The following is a 23,464-nucleotide window of genomic DNA, read 5'->3' on the forward strand; positions in this document are numbered from 1 at the left end:
GGTATATTGTATAGCAGCTCTATTTTTTTTTAAGGAATCTCCTTACTGTTCTTCACAGTGGCTATACCAATTTACATCACCACCTATAGTATACAGGGGTTCCCTTTTCCCCACACCCCTCCAACCTTTGTTATTGATGATGACCATTCTGACTGGTGTGAAGTGATACCTCATTGTGATTTTGATCTGCATTTCTCTAATAATTAGTGATGTTGAGCATTTTTCATGTATCTGTTGCCCATCTGTATGTCTTCTTGGGAGGAATGTCTATTTAGGTCTTCTGCCCATTTTTTGATTGGGTTGTTTGTTTCTTTGATTTTAAGTTGTATGAGCTGTTTGTATATTCTAACTATTAACCTACAGGGAATTTTTTATGTTCTCTATATTTTTATGTATTGTTGCAATTCTTTATAAGGAGCATGTATAATTAATATGATCCCAAAAGCTTTTTTAACCACAAAATAAAATTAGAGAACAATGAAAAAGTTCAATAGGAGTGCTGGCAATAAATGAGTAAAATCTCTCCAAAAAATTAATAAAACAAAGATGAAGAGAGAATGTAGAAATGTGAGGACTATTAGAGCCCTATCATGAAGTTATAACCTCTAACAGGAGTTCCAGGGGAAAAGGAGAGAAGGAAATTATCAAGTAAATAATATATATCCTTTTTCCCAATAGTAAAGGTTGAGTGTCTAGACTGAAGGGTACAATGAATGTTGAGCTCAGTGGATAAAAAGAAACTCAGATCCAGGATTATCACTAAGATATTTCAGAACAACAGGGATAAAAGAAAAACCCTTAGAAACTTCTAAATTAAATATAAAAACCCAAGCCATACACAAATGCCACGGTCCTTCTCACCAGCAACATTTGATGGTAGAGCACAGTGAAGAAACGTCTGCAAGTTTTTTTACTTTTCAAAAAATTTTAGTTCTTATTCCCTTTTCATTTTATCTTTTGGCCTGCCACATGTCTTGTGGGATCTTAGTTCCTCCACCAGGGACTGAACCCACAGCCTCTGCATTGGAAGCTCTTAACCACTGGACTTCCAGGGAAGTTTTTGAAGGGTAATTTCAACCCAGAATTCTATATAAAGCCTCAGCATCTATCAAGTATGAAAGTTAAAAAAGGAGTTTTTCTTCAGACATTCAAAAAACTCTATACCTCCTACGTACTTTTTCTTAAAGAAGATATTTTTGAGCATAATAAAGAAGTAAAGGTAGATGTAGGATTCAAGAAACAGGAAGTCAGAGAGGAAAATTATGCAGAATTCCTGGAGAACAAGGCGTCTGAATTATAGCAGGAGGTCAGAGGTTTCCAAGAGGAAGGCCCCTAGGAGAAATGAGAGACTTGATAGAATACTGACATGTTTGAACACTTAGAAAATGGTTTGTAGATGACCTGACGGAGAGTTAAATTGAAGGACAGATACAGAAAATCACAGATGCAAAAAATGCATTCATTATTGACTCCAGGGGGAAAAAATGTCACTATAATCCACTACTTGGCTCTACACTGAATAATATTTTCATGTCCTTGGTAATATAAACACTTGTTACTGATTTAGCCGTATACTGGGAAAGATGATATTAGTTGAATAGGAATAGAGAGGAGACAAAAATTTAGATGCTGATTCTTCATGATGACCACAACTGGAGGTTAATAGGTAACATTTTAAATAATCAAAATAGCAGTTTAACATTATTATTAAAATCTAAATTGATTGTCTCTGGGTGAGGGAGGGACGAGCAGATGGCTGTCTTGTTTTCAGAGGCAGTCTTCTAACTCCTCACTACTCTCGAGTCAGGCTGTGGTGAGGGGATCGGCAGTGTCCTGTCACATGGGAGCTGGTGAGCACTGCATCCTCAGGTCCCACCTGCACATCTAGTCAGAACATGTATCCCAGCAGAGCTCAGGCAATCTAGGGGAACCTTAAACTTTGAGAAGCACAATGTTAGTACCGTTTTATTTTATAACTATGCACATGCATAATTCTGATAACTTTTCTTAAAGTAAAAGGAAAAAAAACCACCCTAAAAAACAGGGAAAATAAAGCATTTTCTAAAGCTTATGCTAAAGCTGAAACCCCAATACTTTGGCCACCTGATATGAAGAACTGACTCATTTGGAAAGATCCTGATGCTGGTAACGATTGAAGGCGAGAAGAGAAGGGGATGACAGAGGATGAGATGGCTGGATGGCATCACTGACTCAATGGACATGAGTTTGAGTAAGCTCCATGAGTTGGTGATGGACAGGGAAGCCTGGCATACTGCAGTCCACGGGGTCACAAAGAGTCAGACACGACTGAGCTACTGAACTGAACTGAAAGCTTATTTACAAGGATGTTCACTGTGGCATATTTAAAAAGTTGTGAACAACCTAACTGTTCAAAACAGTAGAAAACTGATTAAGAATTGGATGCATACACACAAATGAATACCATGTAGTCATTAAACTAATGATATAAATGTTTTCCTCTAATTAAACTTTTAATTTTGATATAATAATTGTAGATACCCATGCAGATGTAAGGAACACTACAGAGAGGTCCAGTGTCCCCTGTACACAGACTCTCACAATGGTACAGTACAGTATCACCACCAGGAAGAGACACTGAGACAACCAAGACCTCACTGAGATTCTCTGTTTCTCTCCAGTCATTTGTATGTGGGCTTGTGTGCATGGTATTATATATTCAGTTCTATGTGGTTTTATCACATATGTAGATTCAACTACCTACCACCACATCCTGATACAGAACAGTGTCATCATTTCAGGATCTTTGGGTTGCCCTTTTATAACCTCACCCAACTTCTCCCCTCGAACCTCTGGTAATGACTAATATATTGTTCATTCCTATATTTTTTCATTTTAAGAATTTTTATGGATGGATTTCTATTGTATATAACTTTTTGGTATTATTTTTTTCCCACTCACAATACTTCTCTGAAGAACCACTAAAGTTGTATTTCACTATTATCCATACTGTGGAATATTACTACTGTGCTATAATACTACTATGACTGTATAATATTACAATACTATTCCATGGTATGGATGTACCACACTTTGTTAACCATCTACCCAGAGAAAGATATCTGGGTTGTTTCCAGCTTAGGGCTACTATGAACACTTATGTATTAAGTTTGTGTGTAAACTAACTTTCATTTTCCTGAGATAAAGACACAAGTGCAATTGCTGGGTCATACATTAAACCCAGGTTCAGTTTCATAACAAACTGCCAGCCCTTTTCCAAAGTAACCGTACTGTTTCACATTCCTACCAGAAACGTGCAAGATACTCAGTTTCTTCACATCCTTACCAGTATTTGGGGTTCTCACATATTTTTATTTTAATCATTCTAATTGTATTTTTAATTTGCATTTCTTTTTTGGTTAATGGTCTTTTCATGTGCACATTTGCCATCTGTATATACTCTCTGGTTAAATGTCTTTTGTCCATTTTCTAGTTGGATTGTTTGTATTTTTACTGTTGAATTTTGAGATTTTATATTCTAGAACTACTCTTTTGTTGGATAGTTCAGTTCAGTTCAGTTCAGTCGCTCAGTCGTGTTTGACTCTTTGCGAACCCATGAATTGCAGCACGCCAGGCCTCCCTGTCCATCACCAACTCACGGAGTTCACTCAGACTCACGTCCATTGAGTCCGTGATGCCATCCAGCCATCTCATCCTCTGTTGTCCCCTTCTCCTCCTGCCCTCAATTCCCCCCAGCATCAGAGTCTTTTCCAATGAGTCAACTCTTCACATGAGGTGGCCAAAGTACTGGAGTTTCAGCTTTAGCATCATTCCTTCCAAAGAAATCCCAGGGCTGATCTCCTTCAGAATGGACTGGTTGGATCTCCTTGCAGTCCAAGGGACTCTCAAGAGTCTCCTTTAACACTATAGTTCAAAAGCATCAATTCTTCGGTGTTCAGCTTTCTTCACAGTCCAACTCTCACATCCATACATGACTACTGGAAAAACCATAGCCTTGACTAGATGGACATTTGTTGGCAAAGTAATGTCTCTGCTTTTCAATATGCTATCTAGGTTGGTCATAACTTATCTTCCAAGGACTAAGCGTCCTTTGATTTCATGGCTGCAATCACCATCTGCAGTGATTTTGGAGCCCAAAAAAATAAAGTCTGATACTGTTTCCACTGTTTCCCCATCTATTTCCCAGGAAGTGAGGGGACCAGATGCCATGATCTTCGTTTTCTGAATGTTGAGCTTTAAGCCAACTTTTTCACTCTCATCTTTCACTTTCATCAAGAGGCTTTTTAGATCCTCTTCACTTTCTGCCATAAGGGTGGCGTCATCTGCATATCTGAGGTTATTGATATTTCTCCTGGCAATCTTGATTCCAACTTGTGCTTCTTCCAGTCCAGCATTTCTCATGATGTACTCTGCATATAAGTTAAATAAGCCGGGTGACAATATACAGCCTTGACGGACTCCTTTTCCTATTTGGAACTGTTGCTGTTCCATGTCGCGTTTTAACTGTTGCTTCCTGACCTGCATAGAGGTTTCTCAAGAGGCAGGTCAGGTGGTCTGGTATTCCCATCTCTTTCAGAATTTTCCACAGTGTATTGTGATCCACACAGTCAAAGGCTTTGGCATAGTCAATAAAGCAGAAACAGATGTTTTTCTGGAACTCTCTTGCTTTCTCTATGATCCAGCAGATGTTGGTAATTTGATCTCTGGTTCCTCTGCCGTTTCTAAAACCAGCTTGAACATCTGAAAGTTCACAGCTCATGTATTGCTGAAGCCTGGCTTGGAGAATTTTGAGCATTACTTTCCTAGCATGTGAGATGAGTGGAATCGTGCAGTAGTTTGAGCATTCTTTGGCATTGCCTTTCTTTGGGATTAGAATGAAAACTGACCTTTTCCAGTCCTGTGGCCACTGCTGAGTTTTCCAAATTTGCTGGCATATTGAGTGCAGCACTTTCACAGCATCATCTTTCAGGATTTGAAATAGCTCAACTGGAATTACATCACCTCCACTAGCTTTGTTCATAGTGATGCTTTCTAAGGCCCACTTGACTTCACATTCCAGGATGTCTAGCTCTAGGTAAGTGATCACACCATCGTGATTATCTGGGTCATGAAGATCTGTTTTGTACAGTTCTTCTGTGTATTCTTGCCACCTCTTCTTAGTATCTTCTGCTTCTGTTAGGTCCAGAACATTTCTTTACTTTATTGATCCCATCTTTGCATGAAATGTTCCCTTGGTATCTCTAATTTCTTGAAGAGATCTCTAGTCTTTCCCATTCTGTTGTTTTCCTCTATTTCTTTGCATTGATCGCTGAAGAAGGCTTTCTTATCTCTCCTTGCTATTCTTTGGAACTCTGCATTCAGATGTTTATAGCTTTCCTTTTCTCCTTTGCTTTTGGCCTCTCTTCTTTTCACAGCTATTTGTAAGGCCTCCCCAGACAGCCATTTTGCTTTTTGCATTTCTTTTCCATGGGGATGGTCTCGATCCCTGTCTCCTGTACAATGTCATGAACCTCATTCCATAGTTCATCAGGCACTCTATCTATCAGATCTAGGCCCTTAAATCTATTTCTCACTTCCACTGTATAATCATAAGGGATTTGATTTAGGTCATACCTGAATGGTCTAGTAGTCTTCCCTACTTTCTTCAATTTAATATGTGGCTTGCAAATAAAGTCTCCCCAATGTGTGGTTTAGCTTTTTATCTTCCTACCAGAATGTTTCTTTGTACAGGAAAAGGTTTTGATTTTGATGAAGTCCAATTTATTATTATTTTTTTCCATTATGGATGTAACTTTGGTATTGTGACTAAGAACTCTTTATTATTTTCTAGATCTCAAAGATTTCCCCCTAAAAATCTTATAGTGTTATGTTTTACATTTAAATGTGTGATTAATTAATTTTGAATTGTTTTTTAATAAAGTGTGAGGTTAGGTTTAGTTTTTTCCCCTATGGATGTCCAAATACCTGAGCCTTGTTTGTTGAAAAGACTACTGTTTTTCCACTAAATTGCTTTTGCATCAGAAAGCAGTTGAGTGTATGTGTATGTATCTGTTTTGGGGTTCTCTACTCTTTTCTTGTGATCTATATGTCTATCCCTACCCCAATACCACAACTGATTAAGTAGCCCTAACTAATATTGGGTAGATGGAGTCCTCTTACTTTATTACTTTTACAAAACTGTTTCAGCTGTTTTAGGGCCTGTGCCTCTCCTCATAAATTTTAGAATACAAAAGACTTCAAGGTTAGAAAATGTTCACACTGTACTTCCCCACCCTCACTTAAAATCTCTAAGTAGAAACAGCACTTCCCAAGTCAGGGAAGAGGATGGGAGAAGGTCAGGTAAACCACTCAGCATTCATTAAGCAGATGCTCCCACAGTCATTTCTTTCTTGCTCCCTCTTGATCTTGGTCTCCTTCTAAGCCCCCTTAGCCAGGAGTACAAACCCATCTATGTACAAATAAGATTATAAATAAGATGCTAAAATTTGCTTTCCCTGGAATCCTAAGTTCTCTGTCCCTCTACCTGAAATTAAAAATCTCTACATGCAAACAGCACCTTTTTACTCCCAAGGATTGCCTCCTCTTGTTCTCCATCATTCACACCTTACGCCTAGAATATCCCAGGTGTAAGGTGACACTGTGGAGGGCTAAATTACATGGCTGTCTGTAGTTAAGGAAATTCTTCCTCATCACTGAGAAGTTGGACTGGACCTGAGAGAGTCACCTGAAAGGTTCTGTTAGACTTCAGACTTCTAAGCTAAGGGAGCCCTATCCCATTAACATTTTTGATTTTTCTTAATTACATTTCAATGTTAATAGTCTTTTCAATATCGGAAATAATCTTATTTACTCAATTATTTACTCACTCTCGCCTCCTGCCCCTCCCTTGAGGACAGAGATCTTTTTATATGCTCTTCAATACTATATCCATAGTGCCTAAGATATTGCCTGGTCCACAGCTGGTGTTCAGTAAATATTTATCAAATTGAAGAAGAACATGGTGAGAGGATGTGGTCACCTGGACAGCAACAGTATTTACATCTACAGCATTAAAGACCCTGAGCTGGCACAAGGATGGACAGAGGCTAATGGAACACAAAAGTCAGCTGTAGACATCTCAGAGACCTACATGTGAACAGTAAGTCCATGAAAGTTTTAAAAAGGTAATTTAGAGAAATCTATTTCTGCTTTATTGACTATTCCAAAGCCTTTGACTGTGTGGATCACAATAATCTGTGGAAAATTCTGAAAGAGATGGGAATACCAGACCACCTGACCTGCCTCTTGAGAAACCTCTATGCAGGTCAGGAAGCAACAGTTAGAACTGGACATGGAAAAACAGACTGGTTCTAAATAGGAAAAGGAGTCCGTCAAGGCTGTATATTGTCACCTGGCTTATTTAACTTATATGCAGAGTACATCATGAGAAATGCTGGGCTGGAAGAAGCACAAGCTGGAATCAAGATTGCTGGGAGAAATATCAATAACCTCAGATATGCAGATGACACCACCCTTATAGCAGAAAGTGAAGAGGATCTAAAAAGCCTCTTGATGAAAGTGAAAGAGGAGAGTGAAAAAGTTGGCTTAAAGCTCAACATTCAGAAAACGAAGATCATGGCATCTGGTCCCCTCACTTCCTGGGAAATAGATGGGGAAACAGTGGAAACAGTATCAGACTTTATTTTTTGGGGCTCCAAAATTACTGCAGATGGCGATTGCAGCCATGAAATCAAAAGACGCTTACTCCTTGAAGGAAAGTTATGACCAATCTAGCTAGCATATTGAAAAGCAGAGACATTACTTTGCCAACAAATGTCCATCTAGTCAAGGCTATGGTTTTTCCAGTAGTCATGTATGGATGTGAGAGTTGGACTGTGAAGAAGGCTGAGCGCCGAAGAATTGATGCTTTTGAACTGTGGTGTTGGAGAAAACTCTTGAAAGTCCCTTGGACTGCAAAGAGAGCCAACCAGTCCATTCTAAAGAAGATCAGTCCTGGGTGTTCTTTGGAAGGAATGATGCTAAAGCTGAAACTCCAATACTTTGGCCACCTCATGTGAAGAGTTGACTCACTGGAAAAGACTCTGATGCTAGGAGGGATTGAGGGCAGGAGGAGAAGGGGACAACAGAGAATGAGATGGCTGGATAGCACCACAGACTCGATGGACATTAGTCTGAGTGAACTCCGTGAGTTGGTGATGGACAGGGAGGCCTGGCATGCTGTGATTCATGGGGTCGCAAAGAGTCAGACACGACTGAGCGACCGAACTGAACTGAGTCATGACTCGGGGGTAAAGAATAGATGGATACTCTTGAAAACAATGAAATTTAGAATTTCTGTTCATTAAAAGATATCACCAAAGAAGGAAAAAGATAAGCCATGGAGTGGGAAATCATATTGATGGCACATTCAACCAAGAAAGTGATTGTATCCAGAATATGTACAATCAATAAGTAAAAGACAACTTCATTGACAAATGGACAAGGTATTAGGTCAGACACGTCCCCAAAGAGAATATCCAAATTGTCAAAAAGTATTAAAAGGGTGTATAGAAGCTCTATACCTTCAGCAAAAACAAGACTGGGAGCTGACTGTGACTCAGATCATCAACTCCTTATTGCAAAATTCAGACTTAAATTAAAGAAAGTAGGGAAAACCACTAGACCATTCAGGTATGATCTAAATCAAATCCCTTACGATTATACAGTGGAAGTGACAAATAGATTCAAGTGATTAACTCTGGTAGACAGAGTGTCTAAAGAACTATGGATGGAGATTCATGACACTGTACAGGAGGTGGTGATAACAACTATCCCCAAGAAAAAGAAATACAAAAAAGAAAAATGGTTGTCTGAGGAGGCCTTAGAAAGGGCTGAGAAAAGAAGATAAGTGAAAGGCAAAGGAGAAAAGGCAAAGAAAGAAAAGGAAAACTCTGAATTCAGAGTTCCAAAGAATAGCAAGGAGAGATAAGAAGGCCTTCTTAAGTGATCACTGCAAAGAAAAAGGAAAACAATAAAACAGGAAAGACTAGAGATCTCTTCTTGAAAATTAGAGATACCAAGGAAACACTTCATGCAAAGATGGGCACAATAATGGACAGAAACAGTGTGCACCTAACAGAAGCAGAAGATATTAAGAAGAGGTGGCAAGAATACACAGAACTATCCAAAAAATATCTTAATGACCCAGACAACCACGATGGTGTGATCACTCACCTAGAGCCAGACATCCTGGAGTGTGAAGTCAAATGAGCCTTAGGGGGACTTCTCTGGTGGTCTAGTGGTTAAGACTCTGTGCTTCCAACACATGGGACATGAGTTCAATCCCTGGTCAGGGAAGATCTCATATGCCTTGTGGCCAAAAAATAAAATTAAAAAAAAAATGAGCCTTAGGAAGCATCAGTATGAACAAAGCCAGTGGAGGTGATGGAATTCCAGCTGAGCTATTTCAAATCCTAAAAGATGATGCTGTTAACTCAATATGCCAGCAAATCTGGAAAACTCAGCAGTGTCCACAGGACTGGAAAAGGTCAGTTTTCATTCCAATCCCAAAGAAAGACAATGCCAAAGAATGCTCAAACTAGTGCACAATTGCACTCATCTCACACACTAGTAAAGTAATGCTCAAAATTCTCCAAGTGTGGCTTCAACAGTATGTTAACCAAGAACTTCCATATGTTCAAACCAGATTTAGAAAAGGCAGAAGAACCAGAGATCAAATTGCCAACAACCGCTGGATCATAGTAAAAGCAAGAGAATTCCAGAAAAACATCTACTTTTGCTTCAGTGACTATGCTAAAGCTTTTGACTGTGTGGATCACAACAAACTGGAAAATTCTTAAAGACATAGAACTACCAGACCACCTTACCTGCCTCCTGAGAAATCTGCATGCAGGTCAAGAAGCAACAGTTAGAACCGGACATGGAACAATGAACTGATTCCAAATTGGGAAAGGAATACCTCAAGGCTGTATATTGTTACCCTGATTGTTTAACTTATATGCAGAGTACATCATGAGAAATGCTGGGCCGGATGAAATCAAGATTGGATGAAATCAAGCCAAAATCAAGATTGCTGGGAGAAATATCAATAACCTCAGATATGCAGATGATTCTACAATAGAGTCAGAGAGCAAGGAGGAACTAAAGAGCCTCTTGATGAAGGTGAAAGAGGAGAGTGAAAAAGTTGGCTTAAAACTCAACATTCAAAAAACTAAGATCATGGCATCCGGTCCCATCCCTTCAAGGCTTATAGTTGGGGAAACAATGGAAACAGTGACAGACTTTATTTTGGGGGGCTCCAAAATCACTGCAGATGGTGACTGCAGCCATGAAATTAAAAGATGCTTGCTTCTTGGAAGAAAAGCTAATACAAACCTAGACAGCATATTACGAAGCAGAGACATTACTTTTCTGACAAAGGTCTGTGTAGTCAAAGCTACGGTTTTTCCAGTAGTTATGTATGGATGTGAGAGTTGAATCATAAAGAAAGCTGAGCATTAAAGAATTGATGCTTTTGAACTGTGGCGTTGGAGAAGACTCTTGAGAGTCCCTTGGACTGCAAGGAGATCCAACCAGTCAATCCTAAAGGAAATCGGTCCTGAACATTCATTGGAAGGACTGATATTGAAGCTGAAGCTCCAATACTTTGGCCACCTGATGTGAAGAGCCGACTCATTGGAAAAGAACCTAATTCTGGGAAACTTGAGGGCAGAAGGAGAAGGGGGTGATGGAGGTTTGAGATGGTTGGATGGCATCATTGACTTGATGGACATGAGTTTGAGCAAGCTCCGGGAGATGGTGAAGGACAGGGAAGCCTGGCGTGCTGCAGTCAATGGGGTTGCAGAGTCAGGCATGACTGAGTAACTGAATATAGATGAACAAAGATGACATGATCATTGCCATGTTAAATATATGGTTCCAGAATAAAATCTGGAAGAAAATTTAACAGTGGTAGTTTTGGAATAAAAGAACTCTTGCTACTTAAGAGCATTGTGGAATGAAGAAATGGGAACACCCCTGGATTCCTTGCCAATTTCTCCTGAAATTACAGCCTGCTCTCCCAGGAGCAACCACTAGATGGAGCCTCACCTTTAGCTCTAAATTCAGTTTCTGCCCACGGTTGCCCACGGCTTCAGCTAGAGAGAGCAAACTTTTCAGAGCTTTTCTTCCCTCTCCTTCCTATGTACATGTATCTGCCACTCGCTTGTATTGGTATTAACATATGTTCTGATGCACAAGGGTGTGATTCTCATTCCTCCTGTGAGGTTTAACATAGAAAGAAGAATATGAATGAACATTTATCCAGCATCCCCTTCATGCCTGACTCATTCTTGTGTCCTTTACCGTCACAGCGTGCAGGCTGTCTGGGTGTTTGCTGAGGCTCCCCGCACTTGGGGGCTTCCCAGGTGGCACAGTGGTAAAGAATCCACCTGCCAGTGGAGGAGATGCAAGAGAATTGGGTTCAGTCCCTGGGTTGGAGACTCCGCTGGAGGAGGAAACAGCACACATACATGCCCCCGTGCCCGCTCCTCCCATAAACACAGGGACAGTCTGAAGGGAATGCTGTTTCCCACTGTGTACAGATATACACATTAATATGTATAGCACTACTAAATCAGTTTCATGATTATATTATTTAGGCACTAAAAATCTTTTTGGACTACTTGATTTTACTCTGACTGTTTGATTTTACCTCAATATTAATCAATAGAAAAATAACTAAATACAGTATAGCGATACTATGAAACAGCATGCCGGTTTCAACTACAGAACAATGTATATAAAACCCCTGGAGGTCTGTATTTGCTGTTTTATTGAAGTAAACAAGAAAGAGACAGGGTAGTATGTGTGTATGACCTGCTGTGTAACCCTCTTTTCCCCAAAGTGAAAGTGAAAGTTGCTCATGCATTGTTGCTCATGCTCTTTGTGACCCCCTGGACTATACAGTCCATGGAATTCTCCAGCCAGACTACTGGAGTGGGTAGCTGTTCCCTTCTCCAGGGGATCTTCCCAACCCAGCGAGCAAACCCAGGCCTCCCACATTGCAGGCAGATTCTTTACCAGCTGAGCCATCCCCCTTATCATCCTGTTGATGTGTGGAGATAATGTAGATAACATACATCCAACTGCTGACACTATTTCCTTCTGTGGAATGTGACTGGGGGCTTTAGAGGGAAATTGTTACCTTTTCTCTTCTACATCTGCACTGGCTTTGCTTTTAATTTTTACTGATAATTAAAAATAAGCAAAACAATAGGAAAAAATCTTTGAAAGCTAATATTTAACACTTTACAGATGAGGACATATGTTGAATAAAGTGATGTAATTTCAGCTGGTAGTCCTCACTTTTGAATGTGAAACGTCTAATTCCAGTATGTTGGGAATACCCTGTGATGCTCACCTGTCCCAGCTCATTTCCTCCTAAGCAGCCCACAAAGAGCCTGGTGGCTGCAGTGAGCACCCCAGACTTGTCGGTTATAGCACACAGGGCCTTCAGCTTGTCCTGTGCACAGAAGTGTAGTCTATGGGAAGAGCAGGTGCAGGGGGCCTCAGCAAACACCCGGACAGACTGCATGTGTTTAGCAAACAGTGAGATGATTGTCAAGTGCCCAGGAAAGGACCAGACACTAAGCAGATGCTGAATAAATGTTCATTCCTATTCCTCTTCCAAACCTTAACAGGAGGAGAGAGAAGGCCATATATGCTTGCAAATCAGAACATATACGAAGGCTGAGAGCCGGGGAAAGGTGCACGCTCAGAGAGGGCAACTGACACTTGCCACAGGAAGACCACAGCCAGTTTGCTAAAGGGCCAGGCTTACCAGGAGCCCGGAGGCAGCACATGGGGGTGGGAGGCTGCATTTGGCCCTGCTTGAGGCTAATGCTGAACCTTTTGCCCTTCCATATCAGCACAGTGCTGGGCACACAGAGACATCACATCTATTTGTCTTAAAGAAGCAATGGGACAAGGGCAAATGGGTGCAAGAGTGGACAGGAAAAGGGAGGTCTGCTTTCACAGTCCCAAGACTACTCTTTCTGGAATGTACCTCCTTCAGAGGGCAGCCTGACTTGAGAGAAATCCCAAGCTGGTATCCCTTTTCTTGTGCCTGACCCAGCACCTGTTCCCTATCCTGGATAGATGCCTTTGCTTTGAGGGAGAGACTGTTTTATTTTACTAGGAATTTCAGAAGCACCACTAATCTCTCCTTATATCCAAACAAGTTAAACTGGATCAGGTTTAGATTTCAGGGAAAAAAAACAACCCATAAACATGCTAGAAAGCAAAGTTGGAAATTTTCCTTTAAAAATTTCACAGTGGTGAAGAATGAAGGCTGAAAGAAAAAAGCCTACATCAACCACCAGATACAAAATAACCAGACTATGAACAGGCCACTGATACAAAGGGGAATTCAGATAGCTTGAATCACATAGGGAAAATAGAGACCGCACAGAATTACAGCAAAATGCAGTTCCCACTTGTTAGTTTGGCAAATTTCAAGAAATCAGTCTGGCTGTGTTGATTCTGGTGGGACCTTCATGTGTGTAAGTGGGGCAATCTCCACGGAAAGCAGAATGGCCTTCCTACTTCTCCCCTCCACTCACTTAGGAAAATGTCCTGTGTGGTACCCTCCTTAAGAGGTAAAAAAAAAAAAAAAAAAAAAGTGAGTTAATTGATGTGAATCACAGATAACTCACCTCGCTCCCAAGAAGGTCCTTCAGTGAGGGTGCTGTGCTTACGCCACAGGGATGCTGGCTTCTTTTCCTGCTCTCTTCCTTCTGCTCGCCCTGGTCTAATGCCTGCAGAGAAAGCAGGAGGCTTATCCAGGCCTGGGACATCTTGGGGTTTCCAGGGGCCTCTGAGCTGGTGTCCACATGGCTGTAGCTTCCAAGAGAAACCACTGAGATGGCCCTACCCTTTTCAGGGTAGTGGAAATCTGTGCGCTGGGCACCAGGCCTGAGACTCTGGGGCTTGGGGCTCAAGGGCTTACAGGGCACGCTTTGGCTTCCATGTGCCAGGCAACAGGTGGAGCTTGAGGGAAGGGTGCAGCTGATCCCAGCCTGCTGCCTCCCAGGACTGCTGGGTGACAAAGGCCAAGACTTTTCAGGAAAGGTACTCGGAGGTATGTATTCACCACTTTCCTGGCTACTTGTACATTTGATAGTTGGTTCACTTTTTCTCCTGTTATCTGAAGAAGCCAAATTGCTGGATGACAAAGGTATGGGGGAATGTGTAGGTGTCCAATGATCTCTAAAAACATAGCTCTCCTTGTGTTCCACCACTGTGTTCTCACAGTGGCTATTGGTCTCTGATGGGAAACGGCTGGGGGTATTCAAGATTTCTGGTCCTGGAATCAGACTTACTAAGGAGGACCTTTTGGAGCCTTGGGCATCTTTGCTTTTCAGGAAAGTGCGCCAGGAAGTCTGGCGCAACCTGCTCTTTTCCTTCTGGTCCTTGGAAGAGCCTGAAGAACATTCACCAGTGTTCTCTTTTTCTAAAACTCTTGACTCAAAAAAATTTGCAAAGGTCTTATGAGCTGAGGCCAACCTTGCCCTGAGTCTTTTCTCTGGAGTGTTGAGTCTCTTGGCGTCGCAGCTTTCTGAGGACTGTCTTCTGCTACCGAGGTCCCCAGGCGTCTCCACCCGGCCCCCTTCCATCAGCCCTGGGGCTCCTTGGCTCGATCCCTGGAGGCCGATCACCGGAAAGGTGCTGGCGGGCGCGTTGCAAGAAGTTCCGGCCTGGCCGGAGAAGCTCTGCGCGCTGCTCCGCTGACTGTCGGGGCACAGTTCCTCGAGGCCGGAAGAACCCCCAGGGTGGCCCCCTCCTGGGCTCTCAGCGGCCGAGGGCTTGCCTTTTCGGAAGGAGATTACCTTGGGAAACGCCAGGCGCTTACCAGGCTCCCGCGATGCTTGGCGGAGCCGGTGGGGCGGTCTGGGCGGTTGGAGTGCACTCTTACGGGCACGGGCCTGGGCGCCGGGCTGCTTGTCGGTGTCTGCATCACCCTCTGCTGCGCACACCCCTCGCGTGTCCTCCGGGCTCAGCGGCTCTCGGCTGCCCGCGGAGTGAGGGCCCCAGGCCTCGGGCTTCCCAGCAGCTTCCCCCCTGGCTGCTGGAATCCTGGAGCTCTGGCTGGCCCCAGGTTGGTTCTCTTCCAGAGGCGCCCCTGTGCTCAGTATGTCCCCCGCGTGCTCCTGGGAAGGCGTTTTCCTCTTCCCCGGGGACCAATCTTCCGAAGCAGCCTGGGGGATCTGAACTATCCCAGGCTCTGAGGCTTGGGCCACCTGCCGAAGAGCCCCATCGTTACCTCGCAGGCTGCAGGCTGCTGGCAGTTCACACTCTTTGCCGCAAGTTTTTGGTTTCCCAGCCAGAGGAGACTCACAGGGGGTCGCTCCAGCACTGTGGGGAGACCCTGGTCTTTCCTCTAGAAACTCACAGGACTGCGTTTTTAGCAGAGGACCCATTTTCTTCCTGGTGGCCTGCAGCCCTTTCTGCTCAACAGCTATAATGATGAGCGTGCCCCTAGAAGATGTGTCTGCTTTGGGCTCTGTCTGGAGGCCCTCTGCAAAGGGTATGGTATCACCCTTGTGCCCCTGCTCACATTCCTCATCCCCACAGCTGCAGTGAGACATGGTGGCTGCTGAGACTCCTGAAAACCCCTGCAAGGCATTTTTTGTGAAGCTGGGATCTGGAACCATCACGTCTTCTGCTTCCTTTAAAGTGTCTGCTGTGCTTGATTTCAGGGTTGTCTCTGGAGCATATGAATTATCGCTCACTCTGGAGCAAACTCCCCAGTCTCTGTTCCACACCAGTGACCCGCTCTTGCTGGGATGATGTGGGAACTTGGCCCTAGCAGATGGCTTTCTTTTTTCGCTGAGGATATTCTTTGATGTGTAATTGCTGGTTGGGTTTCCTGGCTCAGCAGAAATGTCCTGAAGGTGCTTCTGTGCCTCACTCACGTCCTCAGCATCTGGTGCCTGGCCAGGGCCTTGGGGCTCCTCTGGTCTGCTTTCTGGGCCGTGTCCGGACTTGCACTCTGCTGGCACTGGCACTTCCTCTGTGGTGAGGCTCACCAACTCTGCAGTAAGGCATGAAGAGACTGGGCAGGACCTAGAATCCTGTCCTAACTGGTTTTCCAGCCAGAGATCTTCAGAGGGTGTGTCCTGAGAGGCCCTTTTCCAGTTTAGAGCCCTGAGTTTGTACTGATCCTTCAAAGGAAGAGTCTTCCTTTGGGAAGTAGGGAGTAAGTGAGACAGCTGGGTGGGAACAGGGTGAAGAGGGGTTCGTGTTATTGGAGCCCGTTCTGCTTCTGTCCCTTCCTTCAGATGGGTCCCAAACGTCACAAAGTTCTGCCCTAAAGGATCCTCAGAGTTTCTTAAGGGAAATTCTGCTATGGACTGGGCCTTGTTCAGAGTCCTTGTGAGCCAACAGCAGTGCCTTGGGAGTGCCCTGCCTTCATCATCAGTATTTTCTGGGACACTATGGTAAAACTTGGCATGTAGGAGGCAGGATGTCCCTAAAGGAAGCCAGCGGGTGGTATCAAAGCTGTACGGGGAGCAGAGCAACACCGATGTGGGGTCTGGAGGACATTTTTTCCCTGCCCTGGCTCCCAGAGGGGCTGTGCTATTCAGCGGGCTTCTGAGGGACAGCTGGCATCCCCTCTGCCTGTTTTGGATATTCGGCCAGCTCTGGCTCTGTTCAGTGCACCAGAGAAGAAGGGGCCAGACCAGTGGGGTGCCCAGATGACTCTCAGACCTGGATCTCTGAGGAGGAAAAACAGAGAACCCTGTGATGTCTTGGACAGTCACCACCTTTGCTGGTGGGAGGCCGTAACTGCCTGTAAGCCCCCGTGCACAGCCCTGTGTGAGGAGAGCAGCCCTTCCTGGTGGCAGCTCTGGCTCTGGGCCAGCCACATTCTCCTGGAGGATGGCCCTCACTTCTCCAGAAGCTGTAGCAAAGGTTCGTAACCCACTTTTGTGAGACTCTTCCTTGAAGTCAAGGGACAGATCTAGTTCCTCCTTTGGGTCAAGCCCAGGGACATCTGTCAAATATTGCTCCCGAGGGTTCCCAGATGCTGGGGTGTCAAAGAATCCCTTGTGTGCTTCCCTGTCCTCGGAGGTACCACGTGGAGGGAGGCAGATTCCCTCTAGGAGGTCACCAGGCAGGGACTCAGTGTCAGAAGCGCTTTCAAAGGGATCAGTTTTGGTGTCTGATGGACTTTCACTCTGGTGGGACAGTGTCTCAAGATCATCGTGGTCTGTTTCCTGGCTCCACTCCTGCTCCTCTGGTTCTGCAGGAGAAGGGGGGCGCTGCTGACCTTCAGTGTCACCGTGGCCTGGCAGGTGTGCACTGGGCTCTGGAGTCTGGAAGGGCAAGAAGACGAGAGTCAGAGACAAGGCCTGAGGACACCTGTACACACGCACACTGTCCCTGCCTTTGTCAGAAGGAAGAAGGCTCAAAAGCTCCCATTAGTTCCCCCATGTGCCCTTGAAAGAGAGGTAAATAGGAAAAGCTACTTTTTAGTAACACAGAAAAGAAGTGATGGAGTCAAACCCACACAATAGGGAGAAAGTGTAGCACATGGTTAAAACAACCCTAATTAAAATAAGTGGGATGAGCATGGGCAGTTCAGTTAATAAAACGTGTGAGTCATGGTGAGGAGCAAATCTCTGCCTCATGATTTCAGCAAGAGCAAATGAATACGTGTTTGTTTTGTGTTCTGCTAGTTCTTATGCAACCAGCTGGATTAAAGTCAAAGTTCATTCACTTAGAAGTATTTTCTGATTTAGGTTTGCTGCTGCCAAAGGAAAAAGAGAACACACACACAAGAATTATTGAAACTGCAATCATGTATCAAGATGTTACAAATGCCCAAGATAGCTTTGAGAACAGGAGGAAAAGTAGGGGCTAGTATTTTCATACTTCTCTCATTACACATATTTCAATCAACTCTTTATACATCATTTATATGCATCTCCTTAAAAGTATACAGACCTGAGCTTTTTGACAAATGTATATGCCCATGTAGTGGGTTGGCCAAAAACCAATTAACCTGAAAACCTGAACAAAGATTTTTGGAAAACCCAGTAACTACCAATATGATAAAAATCCTGAGTATTTCCTTTTCCCAGAAATGTCCCTGCTCTTCTCCAACCACTGTTCAGCTCCCCTCTTCCTCTCTGTGACCTGTTTCTGTCACACAATCTAGAGTTGCCTTTTCTAAAAGTGTCAGATGATCAGAATATGCAGAATGTGTTCTTTGGGACCTGGCTTCTTTCTCTCAGCACAGTATCTTATAGGTTCACCCACATATCCCAGTTGTAACATGTGTTATACATGCAACACTTTGAAATTTGTGATAATGCTACCCAGCATTCAGTTATCTAACGCTCAAAGATTCCCCAGGCCAGGAATAGGACAAACATTTCCAGCTAAGGCTCCTCACACAAATTTTGTACAGAAGTCATTCATTCAACCAGCCTTTCCCAAGTACATATTCTGAGGACCTGTCATTAGAGGTTTCTCAAAATAAATGTGTTTTTAATCTTCTTCAATTGAGAGGAGAAAAGCAGACAAACATAAAAGAATGTGATGGTGATGTGTAAGCTATATAAGCTATAAGGTAGATTCAGAAAATAAAAAATAATATGATACTTTATTAGCATCAGATAATTTAGTATCATATAGTTTCAAATATGTTGCAAAGCAGGAAGGAGTTGGGAATAGGAGAGGAAACATTGAAAATCAAACCATCCAGGAAGGAGGGCTTTGTGGTGGCCTTGGGGTACCCAAGACAAGAGAGGAAGTCCCCCTAGTCTGCTGCAGACACTTGCTTCAGCGGCCCAGCTTCCAGGTGGCAAGCTCCTCACTGTACATCAGGAAGACAGCCTATGGCCTACAGACGTCCCATGGCCTGGTAAGGCCAAGAAGGTCAGATGTGAATATACCTTGGCAAGCAGGGAAGGCTGTGTAATGGCAAGTCTGTGTTTCATGAACAGAGAATTGAACAGGGAGCAGGGAGCCAACTACAGGTTCCTTCTCAGTAACTCCTGCCTTCAAAAGCACCTCTGTTCCCTCACTTTGATGACCTGTTATTAAACTGGGAAGGGACCCCCTGACTTTAGAGCATTTCAGTAGTTCTTTCAACATTGTTATAGTTTGATGTCACCTCATAGACTCATATTGGTATCAATATTCATATGCTTCAGGCCTTTTGGAAAAATTCCAAAATCCCAAATTCCAAATGACCAATGATATGGACATTGACTATGCCAAGATGCTGGGGGTCTCATTCCTGTCCCTGCTTCCTGCTCAGCATCCCTTTACTGGACATTGCCTGGGTCTTGATGAGGGTCAAGCCTTTCTTTGACTTCCAGGTATTCAGGCAAGTGGTCTCACTCTGTCTCAGTAAAAATAAAAAATTTTCTAAACTCTTCCAGGTTACAAAATTGGTACTGGGGCTTGGTTTCCCCAGTGGCTCCATGGGTAAGGAATCCACCAACAGTGCAGGAAATACAGGAGACATGAGTTTGATCCCTGGGTCAGGAAGATCCCCTAGAGAAGGAAATGGCAACCAACTCCAGTATTCTTGCCTTAAAAAATCCCATAGACAAATGATCCAGATGGGCTACAGTCCATGGGGGTAGCAAAGAGTTGGACATCACAGAGCACATAAACGCAAACTCTCCCAGATTACAAAATTGGTATAGTCTATGCAAGAGCACTGGAAGTCCAGCTTTAGCAGTCCTTAAAGTGTATACATCCCCTTCATGGATCACTGCTTTGTCATAGCAAAGGGGCTTGCATAACTCAATGAGGCTGTGAGCCATGCCGTGCAAGGCCACCCAAGATGGATGGGTCATTGTGGAAAGTTCTGACAAAACATGGTCCATTGGAGGAGGGAATGACAAACCACCCCAGTATACTTGCTGTGAGAACCTAATGAACTGTATAGAAAGCAGAGAAGATATGACACCGAAACATGAGACCCCCAGGTCATAAGGTGTCCAATATGCTACTGGAGAAGAGTGGAGGACAGCTCCTAATAGTCCCAGAAAGAATGAAGCGGCTGGGCCAATGCAGAAACGATGCTCGATCAGCTGATGAAAGTAAAATCTGATGCTGTTAGAAGAGTATTGCACAGGAACCTGGAATGTTAAGTCCATGAATCAAGGTAAATTGGATGTGATTAAGCAGGAGATGGCAAGAGTGAACATCAACATCTTAGGAATCAGTTAACTAAAATGGACAGGAATGAGTGAATTTAATTCAGATGACCACTATATCTACCACTGTGAGCAAGAATCCTGCAGAAGAAATGGAGTAACCTTCATAATCAACAAAGGAGTCAGAAATGCAGTACTTGAGTGCAAACTCAAAAATGACAGAATGACCTCAGTTTATTTCCAAGGCAAACCATTCAACATCATTGTAATTCAAGTTTATGCCCCGATCCCTGATGCAGAAGAAGCTGAAGCTGATCAGTTCTATGACGACCTAGTAGACCTCCTAGAACTAACACCAAAAAACGATGTCCTACTCATCATAGTGGATTGGAATGCAAAAGTAGGAAGTCAAGAGGTACTTGGAGTACAAAATGAAGCAGGGCAAAGACTAACAGAATTCTGCCAAGAGAACACACTGGTCACAGTAAACACCCTTTTTTAACAACAAAAGAGATGGCGTTATACATGGACATCACCAAATGGTCAATACTGAAATCAGATTGATTACATTCTTTGTAGTCAAAGATAGAGAGTCTGTGTACAGTCAGCAAAAACAAGACCTGTAGCTGACTGTTGCTCAGATTATCATCAGCTTTTCATAGCAAAATTCAAGTATAAGCTAAAGAAATGGGGAAACCCACTAGAGCCAGGTATGACTTAAATCAAATCCCCTATGAATATACAGTGGAAGTAATTATTCAAGTATAATCCCTGAATATAGAAATTCAAGAGATTAAATCTAGTAAACAGCACCTGAAGAACTATGGACAGAGGTTTGCAATGTTGTATAGGAGGCAGAAAACAAAACCATCCCAAAGAAAAAGAAAAGCCAGCAGACAAAGTGGTTGTCAGAGGAGGCTTTACAAATGGCTGAAGAAGGAAGAGAAGTGAAACACAGGGGAGAAAGGGAAATGTGTACCCAACTAAATGCAGAGTTCCACAAGAAGGCCTTCTTCAATGAACAATGCAAAGAAATGGAAGAAAACAACAGAAGGGTAAAGACTAGAGATCTCTTCAAGAATATTGGAAATATCAAAGGAATATTTCACTCAAAACTGGGCACAATAAAGGACAGAAATGGCCAAGACCTAACCGATGCAGAAGAGATCAAGAAGAGATGGAAAGAATATACAGAAGAACTGTATAAAAAAATCTTAATGACCTGGATAACCACAATGGTGTGGTCACTCACCCAGAGCCAGATATTCTGGAGTGGGAAGTCAAGTGGGCCTTAGGAAGCACTGCTGTCAATAAAACTAGTGGAGGTGATGGATTTCCAGCAGAGCTTTTTCAAATCCTAAATGATGTTTCTATCAAAGTGCTACATTAAATATGTCAGCAAATCTGGAAAACCCAGCAATAGTCACAGGACTGGAAAAGGTCGGTTCTTATCCCAGTTCCCAAGAAGGGTCGTGCCAAAGAGAGTTCAAACCACTGGACAGCTGCAGTCATATCCCATGCTAGTAAGGTTGTACTCGAAACCCTGTATGCTAGACTTCAGCATTACACAAACCAAGAACTTCCAGATGTTCAAGCTGGGTTCAAAAAAGGCAGGGGAACCAGAGATCAAATTGCCAACATTTGCTGAATCATAGAGAAAGCAAGGGAATTCTAGAAAATTATCTACCTCTGTTTCATTGACTATGCTAAAGTCATAACAAACTATGTAAAACTCTTAAAGAGATGGGAATACCAGACCATCTTATCTGTCTCCTGAGAAACCTGTTCCATGCAAGTTTCTAACTGTTGCTTCCTGTATGGAACAGCTGACTGGTTCAAGATTGAGAAAGGAGTATGACAAGGCTGTTTATTGTCACCCTGTTTATTTAACTTTTACACAGAGCACATCATGTGAAATTCCAGGCTGAATGAGTTCCAAGCTGGAATCAAGATTGCTGTAAGAAATAGCAACAACCTCAGATATGCAGATGATACCACTCTAATCACAGAAAGTGAAGAGGAACTGAAAAATCTCCTAAAAAAAAAAAAACTAAGATCATGGCATCTGGTCCCATCACTTCATGGCAAATAGACGGGGGAAAGGTGGATGCAGTGACAGATTTCCTTTTCTTGGGCTCTAAAAACACTGAGGATGATGACTTCAGCTGTGAAATTAGATGATTGCTTCTTGGCAGGAAAGTTCTGACAAACTTATACAGTGTGTCAAAAAGCAGAAACATCACTTTGCCGACAAAGGTTCATATAGTCAGAGCTATGGTCTTTCCAGTAGTCATGTCCAGATGTGAGAACTGGAGCATAAAGAAGGCAGAGCACCAAAAAACTGATGTTTTTCAACTATGGTGTTGGAGAAGACTCTTGAGAGTCTCTTGGACAGCAAGGTGATCAAACCAGTCAATCTTAAAGGAAATCAACCATCAATATTCATTGGAAAGACTGATGCTGAAAACTGAAGCTGAAGTACTTTGGCCATCTGATGTGAAGAGCCGACTTACTGGAAAAGACCCTGATTCTGGGAAAGATGAAGGCAGAAGGAGAAAAGGACAACAGAGGATGAGATGGTTGGATGACATCACCAATTCAATGGTCATGAGCTTGGGCGGACTCCAGGAGATGGTGAGGGACAGGGAAGTTTTGCTGCAGTCCATGGGGTCACAGAATCAGACAAAACTTGGAGACTGAAGAACAGCAATAACTACGAAGTGTATAAATGCTGAATACGAAGAATATGTTTTTTAAAAAAGCATTTGACTGGCCGTGGTGGATTCATGTCAATGTATGGCAAAACCAATACAGTATTGTAAAGTAAAATAAAGTAAAAATAAAAATTAAAAAAAATAAAAAAGCATTTGATTTGATCGAATATTAGATTCTAAATCTTATGAAGAAAGTTTATTCCTCCTTAGTTGATTCAGGGGTAATTCTCAAATACATAATTTCTCAATTTCAAGGTTGTGCCTAAGGGATGGTGTGAAATGAAATGTTTCTTACCATATCCCATATGTCACAGCTATGAGGGATTCTAGCCTTCCAAATGTAAACTTCTGAGACCAGGAAAAATAATACTAGCCCTCTAGCAGCCATCAGCCACTTTCTCCCTGGTAAGCACTGAGGCGCTAAGGGGAATGCAAGAAAATGCAAGAGGCGGCCATCTGCTGTACCTGCTGCCCCTTACAGTAAATGAGGAATTAAGGATGTGAATAATCAGAAAGCAGGATTTGGCCCACAGACAGCTGAGATGCATATGAAAGAACTGATTTCAGTAAGCCCGGATGCTTGCATCTTCC

General features: G+C 43.0%; 1 protein-coding gene across 2 annotated transcripts in view; it reads right to left on the reverse strand.

Annotated features, from left to right (window-relative positions):
* ARHGEF4 (Rho guanine nucleotide exchange factor 4) overlaps positions 1–23,464 on the reverse strand; it is a 372,629-nt gene that overhangs the window by 185,332 nt on the left and 163,833 nt on the right. For both annotated transcript variants that reach the window (XM_018065955.1, XM_018065949.1), the window contains exon 2: positions 13,695–17,357. In XM_018065955.1, the coding sequence (XP_017921444.1) occupies positions 13,695–17,357 (3,663 nt within the window). The remainder of the gene's footprint in view (positions 1–13,694; positions 17,358–23,464) is intronic.

Source organism: Capra hircus, chromosome 2, assembly GCF_001704415.2.
Source record: "Capra hircus breed San Clemente chromosome 2, ASM170441v1, whole genome shotgun sequence".
Taxonomy (NCBI): Eukaryota; Metazoa; Chordata; class Mammalia; order Artiodactyla; family Bovidae; genus Capra; species Capra hircus.